Here is a 12,205-nt window from a genome sequence, read left to right as displayed (position 1 = left end):
ATTTTGAAAGGTGGGCTGGAGATTGGTCCAAATCCAAATATTGTGGTATATAAAACCTACGTTTAGTTTCTGGATTCAACTGCTATATTCTAGCCCAACCTCTCACATCACGACCAACAATGTGGTCTCGGATAACCATGTCTTCAGGGACACAGTTGTCGATGCATGAAAGTCTGGGCTATCCTAGCTATGAGTTACCAGTTACATCCTCAGTTTTGTGGACAATTGTCTATACGGGGCAACCCAGATTTACAAATTAGGAACAAACCTATCATTTGGAAGGAATGACGGAGTAGGGGCATCATACAGCCTTTCCAATTAATCAATAGTGAGGGCTTTGTCCCTTTTCTAATGCCAAAGCAGTACTATAAACTGCCACCCTCAGCTGAGTGGCAGCACTTACAACGAAGACATTTACTACTACATCGATTTGACATGGACACATAGGACTGCCAGAGGCCTCAGAACTACAGAGGAACTTTAGAAATATTTCATAAACTCTTCAGACCCAGACTCTGCATGTATGATTTACTAATGAAGAAGAACTCCAATAGTCTAGAGTTCTTTGTGAAAGCATCAGAAGAGGAGTTACCACACTCTTAAAAGCATCTCAATGGTATAACATACTATGTTATGTTTAAAACGCCTCTTTGAATCATAGACTATGCTTGATAAAACAAAAGATTTTATTTAAAGTGGACTGGACACTACAGATGTTGCATAAGATAAAAGTCTTATCTTCTGATGTTTGTTGGTGCTGTAATAAAATAAAGCTCTGCTATGGGCCTGTCCAACAGTCAGGCAGCTTTGGAAAGAGGTGACAAGCGTTAAAATGGTGCTTGACTTCAGCAGCCAGGCCTATGCTGAAAATTATTTTTGGGGATATTTACCCACTAAGCTGGGTTTAACTCCACCACAGAGACTTTGGTTCTTGAGGGATGCAATGATCATCAAGTGATTTTACAAAGATGTAAGAACACAGTGGTTTTCAGACCTGTCTGAATGAGCAGCCAAAGAAAGCTGAGATCAATTATATGAATTCAAAGATATATGGCCCCCATTTCTAGATACATTTGGATGAAAAAAAATCAACATTCGGGCTGCTTGAAGAATGTCAGATGTTAATTCTTTTTTCTTCCTATTCATGAATGTCTTCTATTTTATTACTCTAAGTCACCACCACCACGTCTTATGTCTACATAGCTTTGTCTCGTATTTGTACACTTTTGACAAGTTTGTAAAACTAATTTTATTGGAAAGCCTGCAAGTTTACAGTATTCAGGAACGTATACAAGCTGTAAATCATTATCCTTTTAACACTTTTTTGTTATTTTTCCTTCACAAAAATCAATTAAAAAAAAATCACACAAAAAAGAAAAACCTAGGCTGAATATTGCTTGTGGAATAACCACATCATTCTGAGTCGTATGATCATGAGACATTTAAAAGTAAAATTACTATAACATTTACTTTGCAATGCACCATTTACATAAACTGAACACTCATATCATTGATTTTAATGGAATTTTACAGAGAGTATGGATTATACAGCAATTTTAATCAAGATTACCATGTGGTAAAATGTGTGTATTCAGGTATAACACATAATATAAATCAATTAACTAAAAATACAATTTAAGTGCAAGGGAATTTGAGAGACTAGACTCTAATCAAAATCAAACACGAAGTTCTTTACATGTCTTTACAATTAAATTGCTGCTGATATGGTACATAGGATGAGCAACTGTCTTAGGGCTGAGGTAGAAGAGAATCTAAGCACCATATAGTGAACTACGTTTCAATCTTCACTCTGAAATTATTTGCTTTTAAAAAAGAATTGTCAAACTTTTGGCATTAAGATAATTTTAGTTATCTGAAAATAAAAAAATGTCAAGGTTTAAAAAAAGACAATTAACTTAAATTATTAAAATTAATTTACAATCTGCACTACCAATACCATATATATTTTTATTCTTGGAAGAAAGGATTACTTACCAAATTAGCCATGTAGATTGTAAGCAGACCTCTCCTATAAACAGAAATGATCAGATTAGTGAGTAAAACACACCAGTATTAATCACCCCTCATGCTGAAACAAATTACAGTTTAATATAACAACGTAACAAAAACAGAAAGTTTTCCTACAGTATCTAGATGATAGCTTTGGTTTACTTATGTAGGTTTCAAGCATTATCCATGGCAGAAAAAATACAAGAAGACTCTCCACAGAAACCATGCCAGTAACACTGTGCTCAAAAACATTGCTCCAAAGCAGTTCAGTGACAATTGCTTCTAATTCTTAGTGATTACTCAATGATCAAATAAAGTTTTAACAAAATCTACAACTGATTTCTTGGCCTAATTCAGTGGTTCCCAACCTTTTCTGGTTGTGGACCACACAAATCCCAGCAATGTCTCCTCAGACCAGGCCCTTATATAGTTGCTACCGTTTTCTTTCTTGCCATTTTCTGCCTGTTTTCGGTGTTTTGTCCTTTTAAACTTTTTTTTCCACTTGAATTTTTAAGAGTGTTTGCTCTTGCTTTGTAGCTCACTGTTCTCCATGCTGCAGATGGTTACAAGCCATTTGCGATAGGGACATATGCTGGCAGGTCCATAAGTTTGAACATATATGCTCATGCTCTTTAGTTGAGTGCCACTGCAGCAGAGGACAGAAGCTTGAGTCTGTGGGCTGTTACCCATATCTGCAGCCTTGTACGTGTGAGCTAATCCTATGACACTTTGCATTAGAGATCACGGTGGGAGCAAGAACAGAAGTTTCCTTTCAAGGAGCCACCCCTATTAGCCTACCAGTCACAAAAGCACATTTGCACTGTGAAAGGGCAGACACAGGGTTATGCAATTTTCACTAACCCCACTGTTCATATGTTCCTATGCCTTGGCGAATGCTAGTTTTTAATCAGTGTTGCCAACTCTTGTGATTTTATCACAAGTCTTGCAATATTTTCTGTTTTCAGTGATGCTTCTGCTGTTGGAATCTAAATATTGCATTAGAATCTCAGTCTCTAAAAGAAAAGAAAAAGATCAGTGTACATGCACAGTAGAGCCTTCGTAGATTCTGGCAGCTAAATTTGCCAAATATTTGCACTAAGCTTTCTCCAGCTCAGGGCTGCAGTTCCCGGCCAATGGGAGCTGCAAAGCCAGCACTTGGGGCGAAGGAAGCGTGCAGGGGCCCCTGGCTGCCCTTACACGTAGGAGCCAGGGGGGGGACATGCCGCTGCTTCCAGGAGCTGCAGGGAGCTTGCCTTAACCCCCCTATGCCACCAACTGGACTTTTAACAACCCAGTCAGCAGTGCTGACCAGAGCCGCAGGATCCCTTTTTGATGGGGGCAATCCGGTCAAAAACCAGACACCTGGCAACCCTAGCCTCAGAGACAGGGCTAAGAGCCCTGCACCAAAGACTATCAGCAGCTAGAACAGGTGGATGGAAGATGTGTTTTGACATTTTTGTTATTAAACCAGACTCCAAAAATGAGAGTGGTTATTGAGAAAACACTAAGCGTAAAGCCTGATTAACTGGGATAGAACTGGATACTAAGGCTGTGGCAAAGCCAAAGCCAGACTGGATAAACTCTGTTACAAGCCTCCTTATGCATATTCATAAGAATACAGGCCTTCTGTAAATGGATTAGATAATTTTTTTTCCTTCTCCAAGATGCTTGCCTCATTCTGTACACAGAATGGATGATACTCTGTAAATAAACCATTAGTGAATTTGGCTGTTATCTGTACAACTACACAGCATCCAGGTCAAATAAGTACCTGGAAAAAGTGGAAGAAACCCATGAGTAAACTCCTGAGAACACTCAAAAGTGTTTTTGATAACATGTGGAATCCCTCCCATTAAGATGTAATAGCCAAGAAGAACTCATTGATACAATCAAGCACTTCACTGTCTAAGGAAAAAGAAGTGGACCCCCTTACTCCTGGAAATATTGATGCACCTTCTTTTCAGAGCCTGAGGATACCTTGGGGAAAGCTTCTGTCTATTTTGCTTTAGCTTGGCAGACTGGATTTATATTCCACAGCATCAAAGACCATGCTACAAACCCCTACTTATCCCACTACTACTTTGGGGAACATCTCTGCTTCTCTACCCTTTGGACAATTTAAATGGACTAGTTTTGTTACAGCTCCAGAAATTGCTTCAGAGTTGTCTCATTCCACTGAAGTGTTGAAGGTTCCTTTGTGACAGCACTGAAAATGCTGAAGGCATCCACTGGAAAACAGTACTGTAAGAGGCACAGTTGAGGTGTTCCCGCCTCCTGCTTTTAGCCTTCACTGTGTTGAGACACACATGGCAGCCAGACACTGTTACAGAGGTTGCCCTAAATGTTGCCCTAAGGCACAAATCAAATGGAAAAGGCAGGAGAAGCAGCACTAGACAGCAGAAAAATCCTGGCTGGCAACTGGTCATTATCTTGCCTGGCAGAGCAAATGAGGACGAACCCAGATCTTGCAAAATTGCAAACTGAGCCAAATAATATTTTGTAAGAGAATAAACTATACAAACTTGCATTTTGCTCTTCCCTCTGCTGGGCCCCACATGACAAAATAAATGCTTTTGGAACATTATCCTGGTGTGGTTTTATATTTAAGATAAGCATAAAAGAACCCATCAAAACAACTTTACATATCTCGTTTTTATAAACAGATCATATATATGGTTACATACATACACGTATTGAGGATGACTGTGTGCATACTGTGTGATATCCATGTGATAATCAAAGAGCTGTGTGATCATTCTCACAATTATATGATAGAGTTTATCAATACTTCTACATCAACTTTTTAAAAAAATCATTTCTGATATGCACAAATTTAGATTGTTAATTTCTTATGCTATATATAACCCTTAAGAACATAAGAACGGCCGTACCGGGTCAGATCAAAGGTCCATCTAGCCCAGTATCTGTCTACTGACAGTGGCCAATGCCAGGTGCCCCAGAGGGAGTGAACCTAACAGGCAATGATCAAGTGATCTCTCTCCTGCCATCCATCTCCATCCTCTGATGAACAGAGACTAGGGACACCATTCTTCACCCATCCTGGCTAATAGCCATTTATGGACTTAACCACCATGAATTTATCCAGTTCTCTTTTAAACGCTGTTATAGTCCTAGCCTTCACAACCTCCTCAGGTAAGGAGTTCCACAAGCTGACTGTGCGCTGCGTGGAGAACTTCCTTTTATTTGTTTTAAACCTGCTGCCTATTAATTTCATTTGGTGACCCCTAGTTCTTGTATTATGGGAAGAAGTAAATAACTTTTCCTTATCCACTTTCTCAACATCACTCATGATTTTATATACCTCTATCTTATCCCCCCTTAGTCTCCTCTTTTCCAAGCTGAAGAGTCCTAGCCTCTTTAATCTTTCCTCATATGGGACCCTCTCCAAACCCCTAATCATTTTAGTTGCCCTTTTCTGAATCTTTTCTAGTGCTAGAATATCTTTTTTGAGGTGAGGAGACCACATCTGTACACAGTATTCAAGATGTGGGCATACCATGGATTTATATAAAGGACAATAATATAGTCTCAGTCTTATTCTCTATCCCCTTTTTAATGATTCCTAACATCCTGTTTGCTTTTTTGACTGCCTCTGCACACTGCGTGGACATCTTCAGAGAACTATCCACGATGACTCCAAGATCTTTTTCCTGACTCGTTGTAGCTAAATTAGCCCCCCATCATATTGTATGTATAGTTGGGGTTATTTTTTTCCAATGTGCATTACTTTACATTTATCCACATTACATTTCATTTGCCATTTTGTTGTCCAATCACTTAGTTTTGTGAGATCTTTTTGAAGTTCTTCACAATCTGCTTTGGTCTTAACTATCTTGAGTAGTTTAGTATCATCTGCAAACTTTGCCACCTCACTGTTTACCCCTTTCGCCAGATCATTTATGAATAAATTGAATAGGATTGGTCTGACCCTTGGGGACCACCACTAGTTACCCCTCTCCATTCTGAGAATTTACCATTAATTCCTACCCTTTGTTCCCTCTCTTTTAACCAGTTCTCAATCCATGAAAGGACCTTCCCTTTTATCCCATGACAGCTTAATTTACGTAACAGCCTTTGGTGAGGGACCTTGTCAAAGGCTTTCTGGAAATCTAAGTACACTATGTCCACTGGATCCCCCTTGTCCACGTTTGTTGACCCCTTCAAAGAACTCTAATAGATTAGTAAGACACGATTTCCCTTTACAGAAACCATGTTGACTATTGCTCAACAGTTTATGTTTTTCTATGTGTCTGACAATTTTATTCTTAACTATTGTTTCGACAAATTTGCCCGGTACCGACGTTAGACTTACCGGTCTGTAATTGCCGAGATCACCTCTAGAGCCCTTTTTAAATATTGGCGTTACATTGGCTAACTTCCAGACATTGGCTACCGAAGCCGATTTAAAGGACAGGTTACAAACCTTAGTTAATAGTTCCGCAACTTCACATTTGAGTTCTTTCAGAACTCTTGGGTGAATGCCATCGGGTCCCGGTGACTTTTTAATGTTGAGTTTATCAATTAATTCCAAAACCTCCTCTAGTGACACTTCAATCTGTGACAGTTCCTCAGATTTGTCACCTACAAAAGCCAGCTCAGGTTTGGGAATCTCCCTAACATCCTCAGCTGTGAAGACTGAAGCAAAGAATCCATTTAGTTTCTCCGCAATGACTTTATTGTCTTTAAGAGCTCCTCTTGTATTTCGATCATCAAGGGGCCCCAAGGGGCACCTTATAGGAAAGTGGGCCTCAACCACTTCATAAATGCAATGGCAACTGAAAACTATTAAACAATAGAAAGCTTATCTCTCAATGAGTACTCAAGAACATATTTGATTTAATATATTGCATTCACCACAATGAATCCTTATCATTTAGGCACCCCATTTGACATATTCAAAACAAACATTCTTTCTACAAAATACCCATTCATTTTTTTAAATATGTAATCTTGGTAATTTGTTATTAACAGAGATCCCCAATTTGGATAGCTGCTACCATAATTTTCTCAAAAACAAAGTATGATTATCCAGATCAAAGCCCTTTTGAGAAATTAAAGATTTACTGCCACTTTATTTCCTGTGAATCCTGCTGATTTTAGAAGTTCCTCTTTCTTCACTCAATAATATAGAAATAAAACAAGCTCAGGGAAAACAAGGTTAATTTCATGGTATGCATCACCTGAGTAAACAAGGTTTTCTATCTCGTAGAACAGGTTTTTAATACCCTTTAAACAATTCTGTATCTGAAACCATTTATACCCACATTTGTAAAGTTATTATTGCAAAATGACAGTTGTCTATCCAACATCAACAACAAATATGACTCCCATCCTCAAAACAAACTACTGGTACCAATCTTGTAGTTACAGCACTGGATGGGGAGCCAGAAGAAACTCTTCCATTGACTGGACAAAAAAAAAAAAAAAAAAATGGGCAAGCCACGTAGCCTCTCTCTGTCTTCATAAATTCATATATTCCAAGACCAGAAAGCGCCATTGTGATCATCTAGTTTGATGTCTGTGTAACACAGGCCACAGAACTTCCCCAAAATAATTCCTAGGGAATTTCTTTTACCAATCCAATCCTGATTTTAAAATGATCAGTCATGGAGAATAGACCACAATCCTTGGTAAAACTGTTCAAATAATTAATTACTGTCACCACTATAATTTACAGGAATATTGTAAAGTTCTCTCTCCATTTCAAGATGGGGAATTAAAACAAAAAAGTATTAAACTTAGATCTCCAGAGTACTAGTCTGGCACCTTCAACACAAAACCTCCCTTACCATAGGCTTCCTCTTTCACCTTCCACACAATCTTACTGTTGGTGTAAGTCATCTCTTCTGCAGCACCCGCCATCTAAAACAGTCTTCTGTCTGTCTGCCTCAACTCTCCATTTTCAACTCTGATCTGAAAACACCTCCTCTTTAGCCCAAGTCTTTTAATTTGTCCTGCTCTGTTTTTAGGTTTTTTTAACTTTTTATTTCTTATTTCTAAACTGTTTTGAGATACAGTTTTTATAAAAATGACTATATAAAACAAGATTATTGTGCATCAAAGGATTTCCAACAACTGAATCTCAATCAACTCCTCTGACAGGTGTAAAATTATCTTCATTGAGAAAACATGCAAAAAGCTGCTCTGAAAAAACTAAACTCTAGCATCTGCCTTATGAGACTTGCAAAAGACTATTTTTAACATGGTGATTTATGTGTAGGGGCAGGGAAAGCTATAGGGTACCATCTACCCTCTCCATACCTATCCAAAATATTGACTCAATGATTAAGTGCTCAGACTTCCCAGGGAGAAGTCGACATCAAAATGGTTCCATTTCTGTTTCCAGCTATACTTGATCAAATCACAACTTCTCTGTGTCTCAGTTTTCTCATCTGTAAAATATAGATAATACTTATCTCGCCCAACTTTAATAAGATTTTATTAGGTGACTGAGATCCCTTGGTGGGAAATGCTATAGAGATGCTCTGCATTGCATATTCACTACTAAAAACAACAACACATCATTTATCTCTGTCCACACCTTCAAAGTCTTTGGTTTGGCTTCCCACATCACTATGAATTTCATTGATACAACAGTTCCCAAACTGTGGTTCATGGACCAAAAGTGGTCTTCAGAAAGCTGCCTGGTCATACGATGCTGCCTTGCTCCTCATTACCCGCTGATACACCACACTGAAGACAGCTAAAAATACATTAAAAACTTTCATTCAATTAATTTTACATATACCGGTATATTATGTTGTTATGAATGGGAGGGAAGGTTATCCGCAAGATCTCTCTATTAGGATGTGGTTTGACAATGCCTGCACTGACAAAAATGCACACAATGACTTATCATAATGAAACATGATAATACTATACTTGTTATCTGGGGTCAAGAAATGATTAGATGATAAAGTTTTATTCAAGTTTTAACTAAAAATTCCCTTAAGGACTACTATGTACTTTTAATTAATTTGTGCTATTTCCCAGACAGAATTTTAAATTATAGCAGCACGGTACTGATTCCCAGGAATTTTAACCTAAGCATGCAAATATTGGGAGATGCTACAAAACAGAATCTACCTATTAGATTTTTGTGTAATTTTTGCATAGGATATGTTACTATTGCAACAATAATTAACTAAGAAAGCATGTTCAGGTAGCCAGCATGTCCAGTTACTTGATTTAATCAAGTAATTAATTATTACCTGCACAAAATGAACTAATATTATAGAGAAAAACAAAATTCATTATAAGAATGCTTGCATTTGTAGTTCTTTAACACATAGTAAAATGAAAAAAACTCAAACACTGAAATTTCATCTGAAGAAAAATGTAAGAAATAATATGCAAAAGTAAACTATTAAACTTACAAAATCGACAGAGACTTATTATAAATATATCTTTAAAAACATTTTAAATAAAAGTAATTTACATCAGATGGTAGCCTTCTACAAGATAGCAGATCATTGTTTTAGCAAGTTCTTAAAAAAGAAAGAATTTTAATTTTAAAAAGGTTTTAAAGCACCTGAAGAGATTTTAAAAGAATTTATATTTACAGAAAGATCACCAGAAGAGCAAAGTGTGTGACTTTATGTTCCAAATTTCCAGTTTGTTTTAAAACTTTCAGTCCTTCCACCTGGACTCTGATCACTGAGCTATGCACTCACGCTACTGTTCATATCAAGCTAAAAATAGACAAAAATCCAAGGACATAAAATTAACATTAATGAATATTAAATTTATTCAGCTCAACAATGCTGTAGTGTCTGTCCACAAAAATCCATCCATAAAAGTGCTTTGCAAGTGATGATACATGTAACAGAATAAAGAGACACTAATTTTTAACAGTCCTCCTAAGGATGAACTGCAAATTATCAAGATCTCCAGCTAAACCGCTGTGATCACAGCTCATCACAATATGCATTTTTTTTTAAATCACCCTTGGAAACATTAGGACCTTGATGGTATCCAGCAGTGGTATGATTAACGCACAGGAAGACGCTGCCATCATGCACTCTGATTAGAGGACATGATAGACAAACGCAACTATTCTAAAAGAGTGAAGTCTGTGTATATTTACAGTTGCGCACAAATACATTATACTGTACCTTGTGTATATATAAACATAGCGATGTTTTTATACATACAACATAGGCCTGACCATGCAAGACATGGAATAGCCTGATCTCCCACTAAAGTCAATGGATCAAGCCTCTTATTTAAGTTTAGAATGCTTATAACATTACAAAAATTAAAGTTCCACCAAAAATGACCACACGTAAGGCTGGTAAGGATAAAGTGAGACTACTAGCTGTGTTTTGGGAAGGGTTATTAGGAGGGGATTAGCCAAAGACAAAGGAGGGGAAGGGAGAAGAGGGAGGGACAGAGGGAGTGCAGCAGAGCATGGAGGATAGGTGGTCTGAAGTTGAGGAGAAGAGATTGGGGGGGGGGGAGGAAGGATTGGTGCAAAACTGCCAATATGCACTGGGGAAAACTGTAGAAAGCAACCTGAGTCATCAGTATTAGTACCTGCTGCAACTGCTTCTGCTTCTCCACCAAAGAGAGTTTCCTTTCCCCACACCCTTGCAGCAGATATGGGATTAAGGGGGTTTTCAAACAGGAGGTGGGACAGGGGTTGTTCCCTACACAGTGATAACTGGAGTCTAGCAAGCCTACCCCAATTGTGAGCTCAACTGTTGGAAAGTGAATGAAAGTTTATACCAAGTTACAATAACCTATAACAATGAATACTGATGAAAAGGTACAAAAAGGAGACGGACTGGATTAGTCTAAACAAAAAGGGCTACTGATACAATCCAAGGACTGTGTTAAAGACTAATGAAGAAGAAGAATTTGAAATTAATGAATCAAAATTGGTATGTGGACAAATTTAGGCCTAATTGATTAACAAAATAATAAGGGAATGACCTATTCTACCAATCCTCTCCATCCTTCCTTTGGGCTTCTTAGAAAGTGATTTTGGGGATCTAAAGGGTAGACCAGACCCCGAGGGACTCCTTGGCGAAAGATGACACGGCTCTGTTTCATCCAAGAGAGACTGTCCTTTCTTAGTGAGTTTCGATCATTGGGATGTCTAGACCAACACACTGTTGAGGATGCCTGACTATCATCGCTGGACAAGCGAAAACCTCAGGCTCATACAAGAGATCCTTCTCTGTCTTCCCTTTCCTCTTGCACTCCTTTCCATCCCCCATTATTTTCTTCCTATTCCGCATTGCGCCAACCCACCCTGTTCTGTTCATGTGTATTGAAATAAAAACTTCAAAGAAAAACAAGCCACGGACACAAAAAAGAAACCATCTAAACCCTCTCCACCTCAGAATCTTTGTCCTGAAAACAAAAGGTCAGCCTGGTTCCATAGGTCCCCATGCCTTCCACCATTCACAAATTCTGTGAACTAGAGTTTTAGATGCGTCATCCTGTGCCTCAAGACAAGGCAAACAACAGCTCTGCCATAGGTAGCATAAACCCCTGTGTTAACAACTGCCAGAGTCTCAGAGAAAACACACAGCAAATGTCTATCCTTCCTTATGGAGCCAGATTCTAGGTCATCTGGTGTCTGAAAAAGTCCGTAAGTCAGGCTGCGCACAAGCAGGCTCCTGTTTTGAAGCTAACAAATCCCAAATGTATACATTAAAAGAGCATAATAATATAAAGTACTCCATTTGTCTCCTCTGACCCAGAGCAGGCCGCCCAGGGAAAACCTTCAGATACTATGTGCTTCCCTCATAGGTTACCTGTAACATACAATTACAATGAAATACCTGCCACCATACACCCCTCTACTTGAAGGGAACTCTTATTTTGAAGTTGTAACAATGCCCCTCTGACACAATCTTCTGGACAATTCAGTACTGCTAAATGGCATTCTGAAAAATATTCCTTAAGCACCTAATAGATTCAGAGATTCCAAGGCCAGAAGGAAACATGGTAATCATCTAGTCTGATCTCCTGTAGAACAGGCCACAGACGTACTTCCCCAAAGTAATTCCTAGATCATACCTTATGGGAAAATGTCCAATCTTGATTTAAAAATTGCCATGGATAAAGAATCTATTATAACTCTTGGTAAACTGTTCCCTCACTGTCAAAAATGTATGCCTTATTTCCGACTAGCTTAAACTTCCAGCCATTGAATTGTGTTATA

At 38.3% G+C, this 12,205-nt stretch overlaps 1 protein-coding gene across 4 annotated transcripts in view; it reads right to left on the bottom strand.

Moving 5' to 3' along the window:
* The window catches only part of TMEM135 (transmembrane protein 135), a 368,165-nt gene that overhangs the window by 271,963 nt on the left and 83,997 nt on the right, over positions 1–12,205 (bottom strand). For all 4 annotated transcript variants that reach the window (XM_039504347.1, XM_039504345.1, XM_039504346.1 and 1 more), the window contains one exon: positions 1,996–2,029. In XM_039504347.1, the coding sequence (XP_039360281.1) occupies positions 1,996–2,029 (34 nt within the window). The remainder of the gene's footprint in view (positions 1–1,995; positions 2,030–12,205) is intronic.

This window comes from Mauremys reevesii, linkage group 1 (genome assembly GCF_016161935.1).
Source record: "Mauremys reevesii isolate NIE-2019 linkage group 1, ASM1616193v1, whole genome shotgun sequence".
Lineage (NCBI taxonomy): Eukaryota > Metazoa > Chordata > Testudines > Geoemydidae > Mauremys > Mauremys reevesii.
The sequence above is the reverse complement of the archived record's forward strand: the minus strand, read 5'-3'. Positions and strand labels throughout refer to the sequence as shown.